The sequence below is a fragment of the Petaurus breviceps genome, unplaced genomic scaffold (genome assembly GCF_028583685.1).
Source record: "Petaurus breviceps papuanus isolate PSGF00001 unplaced genomic scaffold, PetGlider_PUasm1.0 419, whole genome shotgun sequence".
Lineage (NCBI taxonomy): Eukaryota > Metazoa > Chordata > Mammalia > Diprotodontia > Petauridae > Petaurus > Petaurus breviceps.
In genome coordinates, this window is record NW_027186324.1 from 7,479,075 (window position 1) to 7,506,619 (window position 27,545).

General features: G+C 35.7%; 2 protein-coding genes and 1 long non-coding RNA gene across 9 annotated transcripts in view; 1 reads left to right on the top strand and 2 right to left on the bottom strand.

Moving 5' to 3' along the window:
• The window catches only part of VEGFD (vascular endothelial growth factor D), an 80,501-nt gene extending 73,017 nt beyond the window's left edge, over positions 1-7,484 (bottom strand). The window contains exon 1 of the mRNA XM_069100658.1: positions 6,865-7,484. Within this exon, the coding sequence (XP_068956759.1) occupies positions 6,865-6,954 (90 nt within the window). The 5' untranslated portion in view covers positions 6,955-7,484. The remainder of the gene's footprint in view (positions 1-6,864) is intronic.
• The window catches only part of LOC138171229 (uncharacterized), a 139,089-nt gene that overhangs the window by 79,991 nt on the left and 31,553 nt on the right, over positions 1-27,545 (top strand). For 2 of the 4 annotated variants that reach the window (XR_011170832.1, XR_011170829.1), the window contains exon 2: positions 13,349-13,444. This is a non-coding gene — a long non-coding RNA (uncharacterized lncRNA). Of the gene's footprint in view, positions 1-6,980; positions 7,112-13,348; positions 13,445-19,794; positions 19,968-27,545 lie in introns of all 4 variants that reach the window. The other 2 variants (XR_011170831.1, XR_011170830.1) reach the window with 2 other exon arrangements.
• Positions 7,844-27,545, bottom strand: part of PIR (pirin) — a 133,752-nt gene continuing 114,050 nt past the window's right edge. For 3 of the 4 annotated variants that reach the window (XM_069100661.1, XM_069100662.1, XM_069100663.1), the window contains exons 8-10: positions 20,285-20,367; positions 11,173-11,239; positions 7,844-8,165 (exon numbers count right to left, since the gene is read on the bottom strand). In XM_069100661.1, the coding sequence (XP_068956762.1) occupies positions 8,050-8,165; positions 11,173-11,239; positions 20,285-20,367 (266 nt within the window). In that variant the 3' untranslated portion in view covers positions 7,844-8,049. The remainder of the gene's footprint in view (positions 8,166-11,172; positions 11,240-20,284; positions 20,368-27,545) is intronic. The other variant, XM_069100664.1, reaches the window with a different exon arrangement.

A 27,545-nucleotide genomic window follows, 5' to 3' on the forward strand; every position in this document is an offset into this window, starting at 1 on the left:
AATTAGAGGAAGAAATAGGTAGCAAAACTATACTAGTGGGGGACCTTAATCTCCCCCTCTCTGAACTTGATAAATCTTACCTCTAAATAAACAAAAAAGAAGTTAAAGAGGTGAATAGAATTTTATAGAGGCTAGATATGATAGATCTCTGGAGAAAACTGAATGGGGATAAAAAGGAATATACTTTCTTCTCAGCAGTTCATGGCACATACTCAAAAATCGACCATGTTCTAGGGCATAAAAACCTCAAAAATTCTGTGCAGTAAGGCAGAAATATTAAATGCATCCTTCTCAGATCATGATGCAATAAAGATTATATGCAATAAAGGGCCATGGAAAGACAGACTAAAAACTAATTGGAAATTAAACAATTTAATCCTAAAGAATGAGTGGGTCAAACAAGAAATTATAGAAACAATCAGTAATTTCATTCAAGAGAATGATAATAATGGACAACATACCAAAATTTGTGGGATGCATTAAAGGCAGTTCTTGGGGGAAGTTTTATATCCCTGAGTGCATACAAGATTAAATTAGAGAAAAGGGAGGTCAATGAATGGGGCATGCAATTGAAAAACCTAGAAAAAGAACAAATTCAAAATCCCCAATTAAATACTAAAGTAGAAATATTGAAAACCAAAGGAGAGATTAATAAAATTGAAATTAAGAAAACTATTGAATTAATAAATAAAACTAAGAGCTGGTCTTATGAAAAAAACAATAAAATTGATAGACCCTTAGTCAATATGATAAAAAAAAAAAGAAAGAAGGAAAACCAGATTATGAGTATCAAAAATGAAAAGGGTGAATCTACCTCCAATGAAGAGGAAATCAAAACAATAATTAGGAATTATTTTTTCCATTTGTATGCACATAAATATGACAATCTTAGGGAAATGGATGAATGTTTGCAAAAATACAAGTTGCCCAGATTAACTGAAGAGGAAGTAAATTACTTAAGTAACCCCATCTCAAAAAAGAAATTGAACAAACCATCAGTCAGCTCCCTAGGAAAAAATCTCCAGGGTTAGATGGATTTACTAGTGAATTCTATCAAACTTTTAAAGAACAATTATTTCCAATACTCTACAAACTATTTGGGAAAATCAGTGAAGGAGTCCTACCAAATTCTTTTTATGACACAAATATGGTACTGACACCTAAATCAGGAAGAGATAAAACAGAGAAAGAAAATTATAGACCAATCTCTCTCATGAATATAGATACAAAAATTTTAAATAAAATATTAGCAAAAAGACTACAGCAACTTATCTCGAGAATAATACATTTTAATCAGGTAGGATTTATTCCAGGAAAGCAAGGATGGTTTAATATTAGGAAAACCATCACTATAATTGATCATATCAACAATAAAACTAGCAGAAACCACATGATTATCTCAATAGATGCAGGAAAGGCTTTTGACAACATACAACATCCAATCCTATTAAAAACACCAGAAAGTATAGGAATAAATGGAGCCTTCCTTAAAATAATAGGTAGAATCTATTTAAAACCATCAGCAAATATTATATGTAATGGGGATAAGCTAGAAGCATTTCCAATAAGATCAGAGGTGAAACAAGAGCGTCCACTATCACCCCTCTTATTCAATCTGGTACTAGAAATGTTAGCAGTAGCAATTAGAGAAGAAAAAGAAATCAAAGGAATCACATTAGGCAAAGAAGAAACCAAGCTATCACTCTTTGCAGATGATATGATGATATCTTAGAGAATCCAATAAAAAAACTACTTGAGACAATAAATAAATTTGGCAAAGTTGTAGGATATAAAATAAACCCACATAAATCCTCGGCATTCCTGTATATTTCTAATGAAATTCAATAGCAAGAGATAGAAAGAGAAATCCCGTTTAAAGTTACTGTAGACATTATAAAATATTTGGGAATCTACCTGCCAAAACAAACCCAGGACCTATATGATCAAAACTACAAAACACTTTTCACACAAATAAAGTCAGATCTAACTAATTGGAAAAATATCAATTGCTTGTGGCTAGGTCAAGCTAATATAATAAAAATGACAATTTTGCCCAAATTAAATTATATATTTAGTGTCATACCAATCAATTTACCAAAAAAACTACTTTATAGAGCTAGAAAAAATAGTAACAAAATTCATTTGGAAGAACAAATGGTCCAGAATATCAAGGGAATTAATGAAAAAAAATGCTAGGGAAGGTGGACTAGCTATACCAGATTTCAATCTGTATTATAAAGCAGCAGTCATCAAAACTACTTGGTACTGGCTGAAGAATAGAGTAGTGGATCAATGGAATAGATTAGGCACAAGAGATTCAGCAGTCAATAACTATAGTAATCTATTGTTTGATAAACCCAAAGATGCCAGTTTTGGGGATAAGAACTCACTATTTTACAAAAACTGCTGGGAAAACTGGAATATATTATGGCAGAAACTGAGCATAGACCATTATCTAACACCATGTACCAAAATCAAGTCAAAATTGGTGCACGATCTAGGTATAAAGGTTGATACTGTAAGCAATCTGAGAAAGCAAGGAATAGTTTACCTATCAGACTTGTGGAGAGGGAAAGACTTTATGACTAAACAAGAATTAGAGAACCTTTAAAAGGTAAAATGGATAATGTTGACTACATGAAATTGAAAATTTTCTGTACAAAAAAAGCCAATGTAACCAAGATTAAGAGGGAGGTGGGAAATTGGGAAAGAATCTTTACAACGTATGTCTCTGACAAAGGACTCATTTCTAAAATATATAGAGAATTGAGTCGAATCTATAAGAATACAAGTCATTCCCCATTTGATAAATGGTAAAGGATATGAACAGGCAGTTTTCTGAGAAAGAAATTAAAGCTATCTATAAGCACATGAAGAAATGCTCTAAATCACTGGTGATTAGAGAAATGCAAATCAAAACAATTCTGAGGTACCACATCTCACCAGTCAGATTGTCTAAGATGACAAAACAGGAAAATGACAAATGCTGGAGAGGATGTGGGCAAATTGGAACACTAATGCATTGCTGGTGGAGTTGTGAACTGATCCAACCTTTCTGGAGCGCAATCTGGAATTATGCCCAAAGGGCATACAGTAAGTGCCTAATAAATGATTGTTGCTTTGCCTGATCCTTTAGCTTCTCTCAATAACGTCGGTCAATGAGCATTTATTAAGGGCCCATACCAAGCCCTGTGTTCAGCCCTGAAGACACACAGTCTGAAAGTCCCAGCTCTCAAGGACCTCACCCAACTGTGTAGCCTGGGCAAAGAAACAGGTAATGTTTCATATAGATGCACATGGGCCAGCAAGTAGAGTCCTTCAGAGCTTCTGAAGACTGAAGCTGGTTGAACTGACAATCTTCAAGGAAAATGACGTTTGAACCTGTAGATGTACAGTGGAGGATTTAGGGCTGGAAGGGACTGCAGACACACGCTGGTCCAGGGGTGGGGAAGCTCGGCCTCAAGGCCACATGTGGCCTTCTAGGTCCTCGGGGGTGGCCTTTTGACCATGTCCAAGTTTTAGGGAACAAATCCTTTTATGAAGGTGATTTGTTCTTTGAAGTTTAGATTCAAAGGCTGCACTTGAGGACCTGGAGGGCCACATGTGGCCTCAAGGCTTCAGGTTCCCCAGCCCTGAGCTAGTCCAATCCCTTTCATTTTTACAAATAAGGAAAGCAACCCTGAGAAATGGAAGTCATAAGATTGCTCGTGGATTTAGAGACAGATGGAACCTTATGGGTCTCCAAATCTGGCTCCTTCATTTTACAGATGGTAAATAGCAGGGCCAGGATTTGAATATGAATCCTCTGATTACACATCTAGGTCCCTTTCTACTTTGCCACACAACTAAGGCACCGTCTTCGTTGCATGTCATAGAATAACACAGCTAAGGAGAGCTAACAGCTATGTAGCACTTAGCACCTGTCAGGCACTGTGTTAAGCATTTTACAATTATTATTTCATTCAATCCTTACAACCACCTTAGGAAGGAGATGCAATTATTATCCCCATTTTATAGTTGAAGAAACTGAGGCAAAAGGAGTCTTGCCCAGGGTGACACAGCTAGTAAATGTCTGAGTCTGAATTCGAACTCGAGTTTTTCCAGCTCCAGGCCCAGCACTCCATCCACTAGGCCACCTACCTGAGATTTGATGCAAGAACACTGAGAAGTCATTCTTAGGCATTTACTGTTAATGAGCATTTTAGAAGTTGCTGGATTAAATAATTTAGCAAATTCGGACAAAAATCACGTTTAAATCATGCAGACATCATTTCAAATCACTAAATTTTTAGTACCTTTCATTCATTAAGCTTAATTTTCTTTCCAAAACTTAAGAATAAAATTAAGGCATGTCCCTTGTAATTTTTCTTTGAAAACAAAAAGGGTGGAGAAATAGAAGTATGTAAGCCCTGCAGGAGTGTGAGACATAATTTCTGATCATACTGAACCAACATTGCAAAAAGTGCCTATTGTGTGTCAGAAACAATGCTAGGTGCTGGGGACAAATTCTATGATAAGACTAGCACGGTCTCACTTCTCAGCTTTATGTCATCATTTCCTTAATACTAGAAAGATGTCATTTAAACACTGAATACATAAATTCTGTTTTTGGCATAACCATCTAGTGTTTTACCCCCTTCAAAAATCTCAGGGGTTTTAATGAAATTGCAATGCATGCCCTATAAATCTGGAACTTCCACTAAGGCCACCCCATGAAGTGACATTCTAAAAAAGTTAATGAGGGGCAGCTAGGTGGCCCAGTGAATAGAGTACCGGCCCAGGAGTCAGGAGGACCTGGGTTCAAATCTGGCCTCAGACACTTAACACGTACTAGCCATGTGACCTTTGGCAAGTCACTTAACCCCAATTGCCTCCCCAAAAAAGCAAAAACAACAACAAAAGTGAATGAAAACAAGGACTGAGTTAAGACCTCCTGGAGAATATCCAAGCAGTTTCTGGGATTTTAATTCACTGAGACAAAAGTGATGGAAGGAATATAGTTTATTTCTCACTCTTCAGAGTCACTATAATGTTTCTAATATTCTGAAAGCCTTTATCTAAACTTTGCCCTACACACTACCCAACCCTCATATCAGATACTGAAGTTGATAAGGAAGCAATTCGGATGATGACAAAACTGAATTATAATACGATTTTCTTATTCATGCGTTTGTTATTCAATACACAATTAATTTCTAAGCATTTGAGAAAAGAGGACTCATTTATATCACATCAGTAGTGTATTAATGTTGTTCATTCTGGTCCCTTTTGGGATTTTCTTGGCAGAGGTAATGGAATGCTTTGCTATTTCTTTCTCCAACTCATTTTACAGATGAGGAAACTGAAGTAAACAGGGCTAAGTGACTTGCCCAGGGTCACACAGCTAGTAAGTGTCTGAGGCCAGACTGGAACTCAGGAAAAGGAGTCTTCCTGACCACAGGCTTGGCACTCTATCCACAGCACCATTTAGTAGCATATGCTGCTGCTGCTGCTGTTTCTGTTGCATTTGTTTCTGACTCTTCATGACCCCGCATGGGTTTCATGGCAGAGATACTAAATACACTGTCATTTCCTTCTCCAGTTCATTTTATAGATGAGGAAACTGAGGCAAACAGGGTTCAGTCACACGGGTATTAAAGGTTTGAAGTCACATTTGAACTCAGGCCTTCCTGACTGTAGTGTATGCAATTTTTAAAATCAAGAGAAGTCCAGCAATGTTCCTACTAGTCATGGAAAGATGCCCTGAGATGACAACAAATTGCTATAGTCTAAAAAAAATCCTACCTACTTTCTCCAGAAATTTAAACGCAGATTCTCTGAGCTCTGCTACATCCTGCTACTGTGGTCATCATGATATTCCAGTTAACTGATCACATTGATTCTTTTTCATTTATATTGGTAGCTTTTGTCTTCATAATGCTTCTTTTCTGAATATATACCTTTTTTCCCTACCCTTCTAACAAAAGTTTAAAAAAAGGAAAGAAAGGAGCCCATCAAAACCAATTTATGAACTATGTCTGACAGTGTATTTAGTATTTCACACCCATGGCCTCCACCCCTCCACCTCACCGCATCCACAAAGAATAAGGAGAAGAAGGCAGATTACATTTTTTCTTAGCTCCTTTCTACTTGGTCATCATCATTAATAGAATATTTCCAAATCAAGGGATTTCTCTTGATTTTTTGCCAGACTTTGTTGCCCCTTATTTCTAACTTGAAAAAGTAAAAGCATCTTCTGCTCAAATGTCTGGGAATATGATGCTTTCTTGGAAGATGCAGTAACCAAAATAAACATGTTGATTTTTTAACCAACATTTACAACGTGGTTTTGGCTCAAACAGCATAATCTTGAATTTCTTGAAAAAACAAATTATAACAAGGAACAAAGAAGCAATTTTTGCTGTGTCAAAAGTGCCAGAGTATCAAGCCAGCAAAATTATTTTGTAGTATGAAAGAAAACAAGTGTTTCATGTAGAACACTGTGCCATCCCCAGAAGAAAACTCCACAAATGAAAGGAAGCAAATTCCCTGGAGAATATGTTTAAAAGCTGATATTCACTCACAGTACCCCTAGAAAAATCTTTTCATACATTTATTCCTCTTTTTGATTTGAGATTAATATTTTGTTCTTAAGGAAGTAACCTCAAAAGAATTTTTTTAATAAAAGAATAGAAATTGTAATAAATACATGGAAGTATTACTCTAAATGTAAGCATTTTGAGTAACAAGTTAATAGAAGATGAGTGCATAGTCGGGGAGAAGTATAAGGCATAATTCCATTAAGATGAGCCAAGAAAGCACAGGGTTTTTTCCCCCTCGAAAATTATTTTTCCACTGGTCCAATTCACAATATAGCTCACCTACCTTCACGGGTCCATGCTGATAATTAGATCCCTGCAGGAGATGCAGATAGGAGACCATGAAAATATTCACAATTGGCCACTGTGTGTACATTCTGATTTTTTTTTTAATGTCCACAGATTATTAAGAAGTTGGTGTCTCCCAGTCAGAGGAATCTGTTTCAAAATGCATTTCTCTTGCAGAAAGAAAGTTTTCAAAATATTTTCTCTAGACCCTCAAATTTTCCAATTGAAAAAGCAAAGACTCACTGGTAAGCAAATTCAGCAAAACTGCCTCAACTACTCAAAGTATTTGATGAAGTGATCTTGTTGGGGGGAGGGGGGAAATTGGGAGAGAAAAAAAAATTTTTAATGTTCTATTCTCAAAATTAACTGTGAAGTTCCTGAAGTTAAAAAAAAAATCTCCCCACCTGAAAATGCAAAGCCCCCCCCCAATCCATTTCATGTCCAGGAGATTTTAAAATCAGGCATGTCTCGCGCTCCACAAGATAGCTCCTTCTAAAGAACGTAATCCAACAGCCAATATTTTGAGTTGCCGAATGCAGCAATCCAACTGGGTATTAAAACTTTTTTCACAGCCTTCATGGAAGTCTGCAGAAGAAGCATGTGTCTTCCATCTGATACAGACTTTGGCAGAAAATGCAGCAAAGTCCTGGCTCTAATCCCATTATGTTCCTACCAATAGCGTGGCAGTTTTAAAACTCACTGAAACACTCTGGATGGCTCTTGTTTTAAAGCAGATAACCTGTAACATGAAACTTCAGCCTAGGCTTGGACGAGTTCTGTAGCAAATAGCTAACATTGCTCCCAAAAGTACCCAGGACACCCATTTACTGCCTGGGATACAGGGTTACTTAATAGGTCTTCTAAAGAAATAAAGAAATTGAATCTGCTTGTTCCCTGTCATTTACCTCCTCATCCTGGTCTCCCTCCTTCCCCTCTCTCCATTAGAAGTCTAGGGTTCTTAGGTCAAAATAAGACACTTTTTTATTTAATAGAAGCAACATTTATTTCTGTATGTCAGAAACCTCTTTCCGCATGTTTCTATATAATAAAACAAACTTACATTTATCATACTTCAGTGTGTAATCTTGACAAAGCACTGCTACATATTTTTTTAATGCTCATTGAGCGTTAAACACAAATGGAAACAATCTGGTAAGTAGCTAGACCTACTCCTGTCCCTTTTTCACTGGTTTCCTATCTTGGATTTCCAAGTTCTGGCTCTTTCAAATCCATTCTTGCCACTTCTGAAATCAATGATAGCTTGAGAAATCTCTGCTTCCGTATTCATCACAAATGGACCTGTAACAAATACATGTCAGGCAGTCATAAAAGAACGATAGAAAACAGCATTTCTCACTGTTCTGCATTTTTTTTATAACAAAACAGTGTAGGAGGGGGGCTAGCTTGGCAGCCCTTAGGAACTACTGAGTGCATTAGGAGCACCTTAAGCCAAGAGATAGGGCACAGTAATATCAATAATAATATGGACATTTATATGGGGCTTTACATACATTAATAATAGAATAACAGACTAGAACGATATAATAATGGAATAATAGAAAAGAACATATTAATAATAATTTACACCCAATAATGATAACATTTACATATGTTTAAAGTTTGTAGATTTTCAAGTTTGAGGTTTGCAAATCACTTTACATGCTCTCTCATTTAATCTTGACAACACCCCTGTGATATAGGTGCTGTTGTTATATTATTTGAAGCTGGATTTGAACTCAAGTCTTCCTGACTCCATCTCCAGTTCAATTTGAGCCTTACAACAGTCCTGTGAGAGTAATATTGCAAGCAGAATGGAAAGGAATAAGCATGTATTAGGCATCGACTGTGTTCCAGGCACTGTGCTTAGTGCTTTGCAAATATTGTCCTCATTTTACACCTGAGGAAACAGAGGCTCAGAGATGTTAAGTGACTTGCCCATGGCTGCAGAGTTAGTTAGGTTTCAGATTTTCCCAACTCGAAGTCTAACACTCCATCCATTCATTATCCATAATGCCAACTAACCAATGTCAATCTATTAGAAGAGCTAATAATCCAGTCTACTTGTCTTTAACATTTCTTAGCTGAGTATTGCAAAGAAACATTTTTGATAATTGGTCAATATTATGGAAATAATCAGTAAACAGTCTCAGGTTTCTCATTTACAAAACGGTGACTATAATATCTAAGGTGTCTTATCTGGAGCTGTTGCAAGGCTCAATTATATATTGATAAATAATTTTCTACATTAAATCGGTTCTCAAATCACAGGTTTAGCACCAGTGATAGATTTTCTTTCTTAGAGCAATACCTTAATACACACTTCAAGAAGTTCTAATTAACTTGTGGAAACTGGCAGGGTTCCACTGATAATAAATACTTCTGGACTAATCCATTAAAAAAAATTCCAATGGATTTCTAATTTATGTTGGAAATCAAGTTTATTCAAACCTGCAGAAAGAAGTCTTCCATAGCTCTTCTCAGGAAATGGGATATTTGTCTCCTTCCCTCCCTTGCCCAATACATTTAGCAGTGAATGAGAAAGACAGCTAAGTGGTGAAGTGGATGGAACTCTAGGCTTAGAGTCAGAACAAGTCATCCTGAGTTCAAATCTGACCTCAGACGCGTACTAACTAAATGACTGTGGGCAAGTCACTTAACCTCATTTGCCTTAGTTTCTTCATCTGTAAAATGAGCTGAAGAAGGACCACTCCAGTAACTTTGCCAAGAAAAGCCCAATAAAGTCACAGAGAAGATAAGACTGACACAACTAAACAACAAGTGGTTCCCAAATAATTGAAAGTTTGTGTTTATCTTCATTCATGTGAAGTTAAGTGAAGGATTAGGACTAATGAATATCGTATGAATAACTATTAAAATGTGTGAATAACTATTAAAAGAGAAGAATCCTTTTCTTCACTTATCTAGAAGTTTCTTTTTTGTTTGTTTGTTTTTTTGTTTTTTGGAGGGGTAAGGTAGGGCAACTGGGGTTGTGACTTGCCCAAGGTCACATGGCTAGTTTTTGTGTTAAGTGTCTGAGGCAGGATTTGAACTCAGGTCCTCCTGACTCCAGGGTCCGTGCTCCATTCACTGCGCCACCTAGCTGCCCCACTTATTTAGAAGTTTTAAACAAAATATCCAACTATCTGATTGACTTAATACTCCAGTTCTATGTGTTCTGGCATACCCCAAGTTACCATTTTACAGCAAAAATTTCTGTGAACATTGTTTAAATTTTTAAAAATATAATTGTATTTCAATGTAGTTGGTTTTCTTTGCAATCCTATGTATTTTGTTTTATATATTTAAAAACATTATTCTGAGAACTGCTGAAGGGGGAAACAAAAAAAGAAATTCTTTTGCCACCTTCTCTAGTTCAAAAGAACATGTCACAAGAGTGAGCTCATGACTGTCTAGGGCTACTTGTCATTTAACACAGTCATTTTTTTTCATGACTGGAGCAGATGTGATTGACTTACCTGAGAAATTTAATCTCAAATGCCCCTCCCCTCCTACTCCCTTTTGGTTCTTTCTCTAATATTATCCTATGTCTTACTAATGATAATTCTACAACCCTACAATAATTCCACATAACAATAGTTATACTGCCGACATCTGATGATTGAGAAGATATATGATAATAAAAAACTAAAAAAAGATGAAAAAATGAATTTAATGTTTGTACATGGATTTCTATTTTAGTAGTAATAATAAAACTCTATTCAAAAGATGAAAGTGACTCAGTGTTCAGTATTCAGTGAATAGAACTAAGCAGTCCTTGCCTCTACAATGCAAATAGGCAAAATGTTATAGAATAAAAAGTATAGTTAAATGCTCTCCCTCATGGAGTCAGAGGAAGAGGAAATGACTCTTTGACTTTGGAAACTTTTTAGGAAATTCACAACAGCTATTTTCATTGGAACATGTAATACTCTACAAGGATATTACTAAAATCACTTTTTAAATTTGAAGTTATAAATAGAAGGAAATGTTGTTTAAATACATGCCAGCTTATAAACTCCTCGTAAGAAACATGACTTCTTCTTTATATTATAGCACAATGCCCTAAACATGGTAGATAATAAATACTTGCTGAGTGGATAATGAATGGACAGCAGGAGCCAACACTGTAATCTTTTCTTTCTATGTTAAGAAGTAGAAGAAGGTCCTCAGAACTCTAGCGGGGATAGGATGTAATCCTGTCATTCTCGGGAGGAATAACATATGCTTACTTGCTTACAACATATTGTCAAAAGGGAAAAAAAGAAAAGAAAACCAATCAAGAAAAGCACCATCATTGTTGGCTTACCATGTTGGACAATAGGTTCCTTAATTGGTTCTCCAGCTATTAAGAAGAAGTGGCTTCTTTCAGGATCCTAATTCAATAACAGAAGGATTCAGTTATAATCAGGCTCATGTCTGGAATCTTTTGGCTTCCAAATAGGGAACGACTAAAATGTGTAATGCTTTGATAAAACTGTGTTCCAAGTTTAAGATTTAAATGTCGGAAATATTCTGAAGTATTTCCTGTGCAACACTGGTGGTGGAAAAAGTCAACCCCTTACATTACATAGTGGGAAGCAAACTGCAAGAACTAAGCCAGAGCAAAGTTTTAGCATTTCCAAAATTACACAGATAGAAAGAAAATGGAAATTAAGTCAATCTTGGTCAGGAGTCCTGTATAAAAACATTTGCAAAAGAATATTACACTACCATCATCATTTTCTAAAAGGCTAATAATTTTTGCAGATTTAGTATTGACCACTGCTTGTTACAATGGTTCGAAAGGAGGAGAATTAATTAAAGTTTAATAAAATAGGTTACCTTGTATAGCAGGGACTCAGACAAATTTCCTTACATTTTTTATACTATAATTCAAAATGAGTTCTACTTGTTACATACCTCAAAAAAAGAAACTATATAGTTTACAAGCATGGAATTTAGTATTTAGAAAAGGGCCTATCTTGTTCATCAATCATCAGATCCCCGTTTAATTATCTGAAAACTATTTATCAAAATCTTTTCCTTCCTGGGAATATGGCATTTATACTACTTAACTAGAACTAGACAGATAAGCTCATAAATCATGTATTTTTTAAAAAGGAAACGTCATTGCTAGTTTTTGTGATTACAAATGCTGCCTAAATTTCTCTTCATAACCCTTCCCTCCATCCCCCCTGAAAACCATCCCATAGAACAAAGACTATTTCCTTAAAAAATAAAGGAAACGAAAAATCAGCAAACTAATCAATGCATTGAAAAAGAATGAAAACATATGCAGTGTTGTGCACCTATGATTCTGTCCCTTTTCCCAAGCAGTGAGTGGAGATGTCTTCACATATCTTTTCTCTGGGGACCATGGTTGTTCTTCCTAATTTAGCAACAAGCTTTAAAATTAATGTATTGAATAAGAAACAAAGATTTTACTGAGTAACTGTTCTATCTCCATTTAATGAATGTCTGGATCCATAGCTCAAACTAATGAAGAAAACAAATTGCAAGTAGATCGGGCACAGAATGAATTTAAAAATATCCTTTTGGTTATTCTTCATTCATATGTTTATTTGGGGTCTTCTCTCAGGTTTCTATAATTTGGTTTGAATAAAATAATCCCAGAGTTTTCATGAGTAAAATCAATAAAAGTAAATATATAATGTCTACTTCTGCCATGCCTCCACATAACTGCCAAAGGGAATTTTCTTTAGTACAGGTCTAACCATGGCACTATCTAACTCAATAAACTCCAGGGGCTGATTCTAAGATCAAATGTTATTTCATCTTTATCTTATTCTTTTTTAATTTCTATTTTTGTGCGAATAGTATGATGTATATAATCAGTAGCAAAGTAAAACATGTATAGAATTCATTAATTATATATGTGTGTATATATACATATATACAATTATATATGTGTGTATATATACATACACACATATATAATTAATTAATATAATTAATTAATTCTGAATGTATATCAATTTATAAATGTACATGAATCAAATTATGAAATGAATTAATTAATATAATTAATGAAATTAATGAATGTATATATACATATATACAATTATATATGTGTGTATATACACACACATATATAATTAATGAATTAATTATGAATGTATATAAATTTATCAATGTATATGAATGAAATTATGAAATGAATTAATTAATATAATTGATGAAATTAATGAATGTATATATACATATTTACAATTATATATACACATATATATTATATACACACATTATATACAATTATATAGACACATATATATTTAATACACATTAAATATATATATAAATATAAGTGCACACTCTTTTGTTTATGCGAATGGGCTTCACAATCAAAAGAGCTTGGAGACCACTGTTCTAACCCATGCATTTTGTAGTACTTGGTAAAACATTTACAAATACACTCTTCAGCTTCTTTTGACATTTTCTCCATTTACATGGTTTCTTTTTTTTTCCATTTTCATTTCAAACAGGAGAATGTAACCAAAACACATTTAAATGGAGAAATGCGTGAACCGTCTGGAGATTTGTGTTTGGTTTTCCATCCTTCTGCAAATTTGCCAAATTGAGTAAGTTTCGTGTCTTCACAATCTTAGCTTTAAACTGTCTATCTCTTCATGTCATGAAATTAGATTTTCCCTTAAATTCCACAAGGAGCAAGGCATGGAGCTAGGGTCTAGATGATGGACTTAGAAAGACAAAAGCAAAACCCTGGCCATGAGGGAGGGCTTTATATGTTACTAGGCTATGGCTTTTGTGGTTGTTTTCTTTCCTTTCTCCTTAAACCCATCATTCTATTCTCTAACTAGTCTAACTAGTCTCTTCTGGTACAAGTTTATAATGGGATCTTAGCTTGGTGATCAGCCAGGGTAAAGTTTGAAATTCCACCACCTGGGAACTGAGACCACCTAATCAGACAGTGAGAATGAGTAGGCAGATGGCATGAAATTGGTTTAAGTCACAAATATTTATCTAGAACTAAACAAACACTTATTTTGTATTTGCTGAAAAAGTTTTGAAGGGGGTGGCTAGGTGGCACGGTAAACAGAGCACTGGCCCTGGAGTCAGGACAACCTGAGTTCAAATCCTGCCTCAGACACTTAACACAAAAGCTAGCCATGTGACCTTGGGCAAATCACTTAACCCCAACTGCCCTCCAAAAAGCAAAAAAAAAAAAATTAAAAAGTTGTGAAGGAAGCAAAGAAGACGAGCTTCATTTCTCGTTTCACATACTTATAGCGCATGCCTCATTGCCCTCCCCCAGCTGCATTATGGCTGCCTGGAGGTAGGATCATTTCTTAGACATTTTTTTCATGTCTCCCAAAGTACCCAGCACAGTGCCAAGTATATCCGACAGTTGATTGATTAATTCCAAACAATTGAAGATCTCTCTGTTTCACAAGCCCTAAACTGGCTATCTTGAGTATCAGAGACCACAACAATATGGGATTTTAAAACAAGGCAGAGGCACCACCATTCATTCTGGAGGCCCTATGGGCAACATAGTTTTTGCATGAGGCTTGTGGGATGATCTTCAGTTGTTGCTGCTGTTGAGCGGTTTCAATTGTATGTGACTCTCCTTGAACCCATTTGGGGTTTTCTTGGCAAAGATACTGGGGTGGTTTGCTATTTCCTTCTCCAGCTCATTTTACTGATGTGGAAATTAGGGCAAACAGGGTTCTGTGACTTGCCCAGGGTCACACAGCTAGGGTCTGAGACTGGATTTGAACTCAGGTCTTTCTGAATCCAGGACCAGCATTCTATCTATTGAGACACCTCACTTCCCCTTGTTTTGGTCAGTGGGTCTCTATATATGACTGTAAACCATTGATTTTGTTTCTTGAATACCTATTACAATAATAAATTAATTTTTTTTAAAGCAATTGGGGTTAAGTAACTTGCTCAAGATTACATGGCCAGTTATTTCTGGGTGAGGTGCTGAGTATCGGAGCCCAGATTTGATCCCCAGGTCATCCCAACACTGGAGCCAGTGCTCTTACTCGCTGAGCCACCCCAATAAATTAATTTTTTTTAAATTTCAAATGGAAACAAATTGAAGTTTTAAATGACACTGTTATAATTTGCTCTTACTGACCTTTAAAGTTTTTAATTCTCATTTCCATAAAAGGCTAAAACAATAAAATCACATGAGTTGAGGGAAATTAATGGTCTTCTGTACACTTAAAAGACAATATTACATGATGACAAAACGTTCATATCTGGCTTTAATAGGGGTCTGCTTCCCAGATTTATAATCCACACTGTGTTCACACATGGCAGTCAGACAGTATTCATCTTTCATTTAACTCTTTTGTTATGGAAGGTACCCACCAAAGCATATCATGAATCGTTGACACCACGCAGAACCCGGCTAATAAGAAAACTGTTGTCTGTCTTTTAAAAGGTTCACATTTGCTAAATGAGTAGATTTATTAATAATAATCATTTATTAATTCACTGGACCAGTTTCTATGACGATCCTAGATGTCATAATAGGGATAATGGCTTTCACAGCATGCTGTAGTGGACAGAGTGATAATCTTGCCAGAAAGACCAGGGTTTTGGATGCTGCCTCAGACACTTACATGTGGCCCTGTGTAAGCAGTTCAAATCTCTCTTGGTCTCAGTTTCTTCATTTGTAATATTCCCTACAGACCCTTTCAGGACTAATCTATGATGCTATTATCCTATGAATGCCTTGAACGGCAGTCATGGGCCACTGGGCATTCTTCAGAGTTAAAGGGAAACTCAATACAGGGGAGTTAAGATGTTCTCAGCCACAAGATTTAAGCTAGGAATGAAAGTCTGGACAAATCCAGGGTTTGCCCCACTCTTAAAGACCAGAGCCAGGTCAGTGCTCGGGCCACATTGGGATTTTGGCCTACTCCACAAAAATCAGGGGCCTGGCTCATCTACAACTCTGCCTTACTCCCTACCTGGAGTAAATAGGTACCGTGTTTCCCCGATAATAAGCCCTCCCCCGAAAATAAGCCCTATTGAGATTGCTACTGTAGTGAAGGTGATCCCCTGCGCTACACGCTACATTATGGTACCCTCTGTATGCACCGTCCCCCGCCCCAGGTGAAACGCACGCCGTGCTCCGAGCTGCATCCAATCAGAGCTGCAACAGTGAGCGCGTCATCCTGTTCTTCCCCAGTGATTTGCTTGCTGGCGCCATTGAGAGCAGTGCCGCGGAGGAGAGCTGAGGCAGGACAACATAAGCCCTCCCCTGAAAATAAGCCCTCTGGTGTTTTTCTTTCCAAAAAAATTAATAAGACAGTGTCTTATTATCGGGGAAACACAGTATTTTAAACCTTATTGTTATTGTTGTTGTTCAGTTGGGTCCAACTCTTCAACACCGCATCTGGGGTTTTCTTGACAAAGATACTGGACTGGTTTACTATTTCCTTCTCCAGTTCACTTTACAGATGAGGAAACTAAGGGAAATAAAGTTAAGTGACTTTCCCAGGGTCACACAGCTAATCAGCGTCTAAGGCCAAATTTGAACTCAGGTCTTACTGACTCCAGGCCCAGCATGCTATCCACTGTACCACCTAGCTGCTGCCCCTAGCATCCATCCTATAGAAGCAAAAGTAATCGATAACTTTAGGGGAATGAGTCTATGATTAATTTAAGACTAAAATGTCCTTTATGGACTATCTAAGTCCAGATTCAAGGTCCTAAGACTTCACAAACGAGCATAGCCTCCAGAATTGCAATAATGAACCCTCTATGAAATTTGGGACGAAGCAAACTAGTTCAGGTTTTGATAACATTTTAAGGGAAAAGAGACATTCTGAATAATTGTCTTAGAACATAACGTCTTGAAGAACTAAATTATTGTTTTAAGTATATTCATTTGTATACTTATCAACAGGGAAGCTAGGTGGTGCTGTGGATAGAGCACTAGCCCTGGAATGAGGAGGATTCATCTTCATCACGAGTTCAAATTCAGCCTCAGACACTTTATGAGCTGTATGACCCTGGGCAAGTCATTTAACCCTGTTTGCCTCAGCTTCCTCATGTATAAAATGAACTGGAGAAGGAAATGCCAAACCACTGTAGTATTTCTAGCAAGAAAACCCCAACTGGGATCATGAGGAGTTACACCATTGAAGACAACACCATAATATCTCTCCACTTGCAAAAGGAGTGATTTCTGAAAAAAGAAGCTTCTAGGCTCTTTTCATCTCCCTGCTATGGGACTTAATTTATCAGTTAAATTTCATTAAGAAATGGTGAAGTGGGGAGGCCAGGTAGCACAGCGAGTAAGAGCACCGGCTCCAGTGTCAGGACGACCTGGAGATTGAATCCCGGGCTCAGACACTTAGCACCCACCCAGAAACACCTGGCCGTGTAACCTTGAGCAAGTTACTTAACCCCAATTGCTTAGGGGTGGCCAGGTGGCTCAGGGAGTAAGAGCACCGGCTCCAGTGTTGGGATGACCTGGATAAATCCGGGCTCAGATACTCAGCACCACACCCAGAAATAACTGGCCGTGTAACCTTGAACAAGTTAATTAATCCCGATTGCTTTAAAAATATATATATGTTTAAAAAAAAAAGAAATGGTGAAGTGATGAGTTAATGATAATTTTTTTATCTACTTTTTAGTATTTTTATATAATTTTTTAGTGTTAACTTGTTTAAGAAAGTCATTTTGATGATACCTTAACTATATGCCACGTTTTCAAATTTTATTCTTTCTTTTAATTTGGTATTGATTTTGAACTCAAACATTAGGTGGCCTGATGATATACAGATTGCTGATTTGGAAATTACCTCCCACAGCAGCCACCAGTCATTACCTAGCAGACCATAATCAGCTTCATTTGTTGTTGTTTGGTGCTTGGTATGTCCAACTTCTCCCTAACTTTCAATTTAAAAAATAAAGGCATGAAACATCTTTATATTCTATAGTGTTGGCCTCTCATTTTGTATCCCTTGATTATTTTTTCAACATGTCCTTCAACTCTGTCCTTCCCCATGGTCATACTCATATTTGCACTGAAGTCACTGCCAGGGTGGGGAACCAGTGACCTCGGGCCACATGTGGCCCTCTAGCTTGTCAAATACAGCCATCTGACTGAATCCAAACTTCACAGAAAAAAGGAAGTTTAGATTCATCAAAGGACCACACTTGAGGACCTAGAGGGCCCCATGTGGAGGCTGCAGGTTTCCCACATTTGCACTACATGCTAAAGTATTCTTTGGTGGAATTTGACATCTTATTGATTCATTTATAGAATTTTTTCCCTTAATAATCAATAGTGATGAATACATAAAATTTATTTTATATGTATTTATTTTTAATTTAATAAAATTTAATTTAATAGTATATATTTATACTTGTGTGTGTATATATACATTTTTAATATATACATTTTATGGTCTTGCTGCAAATAGTTGAGCAAACAGAGAACGGCACAGTCTAGAGTCCTGTGAGACGTTTCTTGCCACTTTGGACGCATTATAAATCTACCTTTTTGGACTCCAGTGTGGTAGTTGTCTTACCTTAAAAGCAACATTTCCATTTAGCTGTAATTTCCTTTTCACTTCCATAGTTTCATTTATAGTAAGAATTTCAAGAGTTAAATATATATATATATGTTTATACAAATACACAACATGTAAATACAATATTTTTAAATTTTATGCGCGTGTGTGTATGTGTATGTGTGTATGACATACTATTGCTCTAGTAGAAAATCCACTCGAACATGACAGGAATCACATATTCAGCTTATCAACAATTAATTTTGATAGGCAATCTAAAAACTGTGCTTTGTGGTATCTTCTATTCTCTTGTCTTGATTGTACAGTAGATAGAACACTGGACTTGGAGTCAGGAAGACTTGAAAAGAACAGAAGGTTTCCAGAAAAACTGGTCAAGCTCATTCAACCAGTAATCCTAATGTTACATAAAATTTTAGATCAACGTTGGCCCTGCCTGTCTCACAGAGTAAAGTGTAAGGGCTTTAGGGAAATAATTTTCTTTGCTTTTCAGAGGCTTTTGCATTTACTGCCAAGTTTATGGCAATATTCTATGTGACTGAAGTTAGAATCAACACTAAGACAGAACCATAGCTAAGATATTAATCATAGCTAAGACAAATGACCATTAAAAAGCCCACTGCTTAGCTTGAAATTTTTATTCTAAGGTTCTAAGCAACTGATTTAAGCCAGGTCTACTCCTTCCTAATTGTCTACTTTTTAAAAAAGTTATTAGAAGTTTTTCACCTTTTCTTTATAACATTAATCTTTTTTTCATACTATTTTTCCCCATTACATGTCAAGACAATTTTTAGCATCCATTTTTAAAATTTAAAAATACTTTATTGCTAAAAAATGCTAACCATCATCTAAGCCTTCAGCAAGTCATAATCTTTTTGCTGGTGAAGGGTCTTGCCTCAATTTATAAAATTCATTTTAAATTAATAAATCTGAAATTTAATTTTGGAACCCATTTTATTTGAGTGGATAACTGTCACATAGTCAGCACTGTTTAATAGGCCAAAATGGTAGTGACTGCAAAAGACAACAAAAGAATGCATTTGAAACAAGAACAGGAAAGAAACTTTTGCTGTTCAGTTTTGTCTGACTCTTTGTAACTCCATTTGGAGTTTTCTTGGCAAAGATACTGGAGTGGTTTGTCATTTCCTTCTCCAACTCATTTTACAGAGGAAGAAACTGAGGCAAATAGGGCTAAGTGACTTGCCCAGGGCCACACAGCATAGTTTAAAAACTGAGGCCAGTTTTGAACTTAGGGGAATGAGTCTTCCTGATTCTAGGCCTAGCATGTCATCCACTTCACCATCTTTTGCCCTGGGAAAGGAACTACGAGATGGGATGGCTTGAGAAGATGTGTTTTCCTAGTATCACCAATCAAAAACTAGACTCAAGTTATTCATTTTGTGCAGCTCCTTGGAATTTTGAATTCACAATACCCTCAAAGGACTATCCACAGGAATCAGAAGCAATAAATGACAACAGAACAGCAATATGAATTCATCTTCTCATAAGCATCTTTCGGCTGTTCGCTTTCAACACGGTAGCAGAAAAATAATAAAATGAAAGCTTTGCTCCATTTAAGGTAAAGACTAAATTTTACATCATAGAACACAGGACTAGAGAACTGTGATGGTTTCAAATTTCCTGAGGAAAGAGTAATAACTGACTTATTTTAGAAAAACCTAGAGAATTAAAATTCATACCAAAAAGAGGCAGAATTGAACCACTGAAAATTTCAAAAATGAATGAGGATTGATACATTTGTTTATAATGGACTCTTTTTTTCTCCAGGAAAGAGCTTAAAAGCTCAGATTACAGAGATTCAGATAAGTACACTGGTCAATGGAAGCAGCAGAAAGGAATATTTCAAAAATGACAGTGCTTATTGTGGAGAATTACCTTGTTTTCTACTTGAACACTGTCCCCGTCCCCCAACACTGCAGAGTGATGAGGTTCAACTTTTTGTTGTTCACCATCAGGGCCTTTAAAAGGGAGTAGACGTTAAGTTTAGTGATCATTATTATTATATTAATTATTTTATATTTGTATGTATAATTTCTTTATTATATTTATATTATTTAAGTTATATATCTATATCAATATAATTATATATTGTATGTAATGTTATATATTATTATAATATATTAAATATATGTATTAATTATACAAACTGTGATATGTATTCATCTATACTTTCTTTATTAGTTTTATTTAATTTATGGAATAAAACAAGCATTTCCACAATATAATACAATTAAAAAGATGATTATATATGAACTTGCTATTGCTTTCAAATGTACAACAAAATTATCATGTAAATTTCTTATTTTCTTTTTCTTTGCTCCCACTCTACCCTAGAGATGGCTACCATTAGACCCAAATAGGTGTGTGTATATATACATATATAAGTATATACATATACATGTGTAGGTATATACATATACATGTAAATTTATTTTATACATATGTCTATCAGTTCTTTCTCTGCATACAGATGACATCTTTCTTCATATGTCCTTTATAGTACTTAAAATACACAATATAATTGAATTGCTCGAAGTTGTTCTTAATATTGCTGTTACTGTATATAATAGTTTCTTGGTTCTGCTGATTTTGCTTTTCATTATTCCGTGCAAGTCTTACCACATTCTCCTAGCATGACTGAGCTCACATTTCTCATAGTACAGTAGTATTCCATCACAATCATGTACCACAACTTGTTCAGCCATTCCCAATTGATGGGCATCCCTGAAATGTCCAGTTCTTTGCCCCCACAAAGAGAGCTGCTATAAATATTTTAGAACACATAAGTTATTTTCCTTTTTCCCTAATCATCTTTGGAAACAGACCAAGTAGTGATATTGCTGGGTCAAAGGGTATAAGTAGTTACTGCCTCTTTGGGCGTAATTCCAGATTGCTTTCCAAAATAGTTGAGTAATTTCATAATTCTACCAACAATGAATTAGTGTCCCATTTTTTCCACATCCTCTCCAACATTTGTCACTTTCTCCCTCTATCATTTTAGCCAATCTGGCAGGTATAAAACGATGTCTCAAGGTGGTTTTCATCTGCATTTCTCTAATCAATAATGATTTAGAGTATTTTTATATTACTAGAAATTATTTTGATTTCTTCATTGGAAAACTATTTGTTCATATCCTTTGACCATTTATCAATTGGGGAACAACCTGTATTCTTACGTATTTGACAAAATCCTTTACATATTTTAGAGATGAGACCTTTATCCAATAAACTATAATTTCACCTCCAATTTTCTGCTTTCCTTCTAATCTGGGGTATATTTGTTTTATTTGTACAAAACCTTTTTAACTTAATGTAATATAAATTATCTATTTTACACCTAATTTTGCTCTCTATCTCTTGTTTATTCATAAATTATTTACCTGGTTCATAAGTTTGATAAGTAGTATGTCCCATGTTCTAATTTTCTTGCAAAATATCTCTTTATATCTAGGTCATGTATCCAGTTAGACCTTACTTTGGTAAATGGTGTGAGATAGTGGTCTATGTCCAGTTTCTGCCATACTGTTTTCCCATTTTCCCAACAATTTTTTACCAAATAATGAATTCTTATCCCAAATTGTATCTTTATAATTGTCAAATATATGTTTAGTATATTCTTTGCTGCTATAAATTGTATGTCTACTCTATACCATTGATCTACCTTTCTGTTTCATAATCAGTACCAGATAGTTTTGATAATTACTGTCTCATAATACAATTTAAGATCTGGTACTGCTAAACTTCCTTCCTTTAGCCCTTTTTTTTTTTCCATTTTTTCCTTTAATATTCTTGACTTTTTGTTTTTTCAAATGAATTTTGTTGTTATTTTTTTCTAATTCAGTAAAATATTTTTGGTAGTTTAATTGGGATGTCATTGAACAGATAAATTAATTTGGGTAATCTTTTAAAAACACTTCAAATTTAAATAATTTAAAAATACTTTACTTTCAAAATAGAAGAAAGATGTTTTCCAGTGTATTTACTTGAGCACCTTTGTATGACTTAATTTTTGGCTGGTTGATAGTAAAGGAATAAAGAACAAATGGCAAAATTATTTTTTTTACATTTGTTTACATTTTTTCCCCAAGGCTTGGTAATTACCATATTTTGGTAATGACTTTTGCTCTAAAAGCCCCTATAAGTCCAGTTTACTCCATGTGTAATGTAGCATCTAAGAGCTAAGCACACTTAGGGAAATGCAAAGATATTTTATAGCCACAGGCAATGCAATTCAACAAGTATTTATTAAGTATCTTACTATGTGTCCAGCATTGAAGAATGCACAAAAGAAGTATTAGTCAAATTCTTCCGCTCATGAGCCTCATTGGGAAGAGAAGCCATGGATTAAACCAGATAAACTATCATATCTTCTACAACTGTGATCATTCTGTTTCTACTCTGCCTAGGCTTATTTCCACAATATCTTCTTTTTTTATAACTATAACTAATATTCCCAGAACCAAACAAATCATAGTAGTGACATTGGACCCATTTGAATTACTCCAATCTAACTGAAAAAGCCTCTAATATTTCTCCCCTTCAGACTATAGCAACTCTTACTTTTATATAGATACTTTTCTAAAAAATCAAATTAAGGAAAGGACCACTTATTCCTATACATCTGAGGGTTTAAAAATACGTATCAATAATGTATTTAGTCAAAAGAAATACTCAGTTTTTCAGGGTAACATTTCTTTTGTAATGTACATAAACCAAGAATTTCTCTTATTTAAAAGAATTGAATCATAGTGTTGCATAATTCTGACTGTGGTTCTCTGGTATATAACTTTTCTATTCCCAACTACTTGAAGTATTTTTCCTATTACTTGGAAATCCTAGATTTTGGCTGTGACAATCCTAGGTGTTTTTAATTTGAGGTTTCTTTCTATGGAAGTGTTTTGCCTAACTACACATGTATAACCTATATTGAATCTCAGTGAGGGTGGGTGGGGAGAGAAGAAGGGAGAGAAGTTGGAACTCAAAGTTTTAAAAACAAATTTTAAAAACTGTTTTTACATGCAACTGGGAAATAAGATACAGAGGCAATGGGGTATAGAAATCTATCTTTCCCTACAAGAAAGTAAGGTGGAAGAGGGTAAGGGGGAAAGGGGTGACAGAAGGAAGGGCAGATGGGGGGAAGGGGTAATCAGACTGTACGCCATGTCACAGGAAGGAAGGAAGAGATGGGAAAAAATTTGGAACTCAAAATCTTGTGGAAATGAATGCTGAAAACCAAAATAAATCAATTAATTTGAGGTTTCTTTCTACTGGTGAACATTGTATTCTTTATGTTTTCACTTAGCCTTTTGATTCTAACTGATCTGGGAAGTTTTCTTTTATGATTTCTTAAAATACAATATTTAGATTTTTTTTTCTCTTTGGTCATGGTTTTCTGGGAGTCTGATGATTCTTAAGTTATCCCTGCCCAACCTGTTTTTTTAAAGTCCATTATTTTACATAGAAGAAACTTTCAATTTTTTTCCATTTTTTTCAATCTTTTTACTTAGTTTTCACATATTTTGGCCTCATGGAAGCCCTGAGTACCATTTGTCTCTTTCTGTTTTTCAGGGAGTTTCATATTTGGGGTAAGAATCTCTATCTTTTATTCTAAGCTAATTCTTCCATTTTTTTCTCTCAAAAGTTCTCATTTTACTTGTAATTTAACTTGCACTTTCTCCCTTGCTTCATGTCTTCTAGCAACTCTTGGGGCTCTAGCGCGGCATTATTTTTTTCTGTACTTAACTGTGGAATGACTTTTTCCTTCAGGGTTTATCTTATAGCCTTCTCTTGATCCTTATCATTTCTTCATTATTCTGTTTACTCATGTTCCCTGCTTAGTTTTTCAGCTGAGACTCTGGACAACGTCCAGACGCTCTTCCCATTCATACTCTTGGATGCCATGAGCAGACATTGCTCGGTCCTCTCTCCTTTACAGTCTGGATGCTGCAGATGCTTTTTCTGGGTTGGGAGAGTAGGACTAGACCCCTCCCCCACCAGAACTCCTGCCAGCTGGGTCTGTTTCCTGGTGGACTAACATGGGTTTGTCTCTTCTTTGCACAAATCCCAACCCAATGTTGCCTTCATCTCCTGACAGGTTCTAACACAAAATGATAATCTGCATTGGTGACAAGCTTCCCATGAAGTCACTGGTCCTGGAGCTGCCTGGTTGCTAAACCAACCCTCTGTTTCATACTGGCTCTGACAAGAGTACTGATTCCAGGCCTCTTATGAAGTTCCCTGGTGCTGGTGCCGCCTAGGAAAGATGCTGACCCTCGCTCTTTCTGAGGTTTTGCAATGGTTCTGAGTGCTAGCTTTGGGCCTCTTGGTGGGTCTCAGGCACACCAGCTAACTTGGGATGTGGTAGGTGCTGTCTGATCTGGACAGTGTGCTGGCTTTGTGTCCTCTGCTGGATGCTGTGGTACTGGCTTGATCCTCAAACGCCCCATCTCCCATGGCTGCAGGTTATGACAGCGAGGTTTGCCACCTGTTCTGACGGATCAGAACCTGGATCCTGCTAGTTACATCCCAGCTTGTTGCACTGGTTCCCTCCTTACCTTGGGTTGGCTTATGACGCCCAAGGGCTTCAGTGGCTTTCCTCTGCAGTCTTGGACTAGATCAAGAAATTTATTATTATCTTCCTTTGGTTTTCTCTGTCATTTTTTCTAGTGTGTTTTTTAGAATGAGTTTATGATAAAGCTGGGTTTCTTTTTAACCTTTCTGGTTTCCATTTTAGCTTCAAGTTGATTTAGGCTGAAACTCAAAGGCTAGGTAGGAACTTCATAAAAGCACAGTAAAAGAGGAGAAAAATTCCATGAAGGATTAAAAGAAAAAGAACAAATGCATAGAGACGAAGACCAAGCATGGAGTTTTAGAGGAAAGCCAAGAAATTCCTGGCTGAGGTAGAACAGGTAGAATAAAAATTAAGGTGTTAGATTAAATGATCTCTAAATTCCACGACTGTATCATAATCTTCCACTATATTTAAAATATTATGGATAAACTGTGGAATGGCTTGTGATCCCTGAATTGTTTCTATATTATATGTGTATATACATATATATCAGTACACATACATACATATACATATGTGGATGTGTGCATATCATACATGATTTCTATTACATATTTTCATATATGTGCACATTATATATAATAAATGTATTTAGGATTGTTCTATATAGGATAAATCTAAATATGCCAATTATAACAGTAATACTAAGATATGTTCTCTATATGACAACAATAATTTTTATACAGCACTCAAAGGTTTGTGAAGGACCTCGTGTTACTTCATTTGATCTTCCCATCAACTTTGTGAGGTGATGATAATAACAGTAACTAACATTTATGTAGCACTTACTGTATACCAGGCATTGTGCTAAGTGGTTTATAATTATTATTTCACTGGAGGTAGGTACTATTATTATCTTTTATTTACAAATGAGGAAACTGAGGGTAAGAGAGGTCAAAGGACTTGTCAAAGGTCACACAGGTAGTTAATATATCTGAGGCAGAGTTTAAATTCAGATACTCCTGATTCCAAGCCAGGTACAACTACTGACTGTGGCACTTAGTAACCTTTAAAGACCAAAAAGTTTGCAAAAAGTTTTGATTACTTTTAGGATGAAGTGACTTACTTGAATTATGAAAATAATGGAAAGTAATTGAATTACTTTTAGGATGAGGTGAGAGGGAATCTCTAAAAAAAAAAATTTTTTTTAAAGACATAATGTGAAAGCTATGCTTTCTATCAGGCCACCTGGCTTGTTTTTAATTGCTTTTTGATGTATTTGAATTAGCCAGATAACCCAAACCTCGAGTTTATATGGAATAGCTCCTTTCATTTAGGCTCTTTGTTTCATCTAAAAGGACTTACTGGGAGGTGGCTAGGTGGCTCAGTGATTAGAGCACTGGCCCTGGAGTCAGGAGGATCTGAGTTCAAATCTGGCCTCAGACACTTAACACAAAAGCTAGTCGTGTGACCTTGGGCAAGTCACTTAACCCCAATGCCCTACCTTTCCCCTCAAAAAAAATAAGGCAGGAAAAAAAGGACTTACTGGAACTGTTACTAAAAAGGTCATATGAAATGACACATTAATGAGATATTTACATAGAAACTATGAGAATCCATGTCATTCTAGCCCCTACCTTACTTTTACGGATTTGTTTACTTTCCATATTGTAAAATGAAATGTTTAAGGCAAAGTCAAACTCAAGCAGCAAGGCCGATAAAAATCTTTGTGCATAGGTCACTTAATTTTTCATCAACCTAGTAATCTCCTAAGTCTAAAATAAGTCAGAAAAAATAACATTTTGTTTTTTCTGACAACTTTCAATGACAAACAGAGCCAGATCAGATATTAAATAGTTTCCATTGCTAACTTTTGCCAAGAATGCTAAATCTTACTGTAAAGTTAAGGAAAAAAATTCAACTGAAAACAATTTAATTGCAAATATTTTGGGATCTGGCTGTCTAAGCATTTGTAAAAGGGCAAAGCAACCTTAAATCCTGTTTCCAATTGAATACTGTACTTGTAGGGTATAACTCACTATCGTACATTTCTTTCCCAGTGTTTAATTTCCCTCTTCTTCTCCTCCTCCTCCTCCTCCTCCTCCTTCTTCCCTTCTTTTCTTTCTGCTTCTGCTTCTTCCTCTTCTTTTCCTCCTCCTCCTCTTTCTCTTCCTCTTCTTCCTCCTCCTTGTCCTTATTCTCCCTCTTCTTCTTCATCACCACACTCACTTATCACTCTACACAATACATGTATATACGGTCAGATGCCATCAACTTTATGTGTCTATCTGTCTCCCAAACTGGATGTGTAAGTTTCTAGAAGGTACAGGCTTTATTTGCTTTGTTCTCTGTAAAATAGCACTGGAATATACAGATGTTCCATATATACTAATTTAAATTAATCAAATACATTTGGATGATACAATTAGTTATGCAACCACTGAAAGCTGGTTGAGATTTTTATGTCTTTCAACTATCTATTATATGTTTTAATGTTTTCTATGAATCAAACAATGAACTTGATGCTATTAAAAACAGAAGAAGTCTAGGTTCTTTTGGTGGTTTAATTATAAACTACTAAACATTCTTTTCTTTTTTCATGAAAAGTTTATTATATCTTCAAAC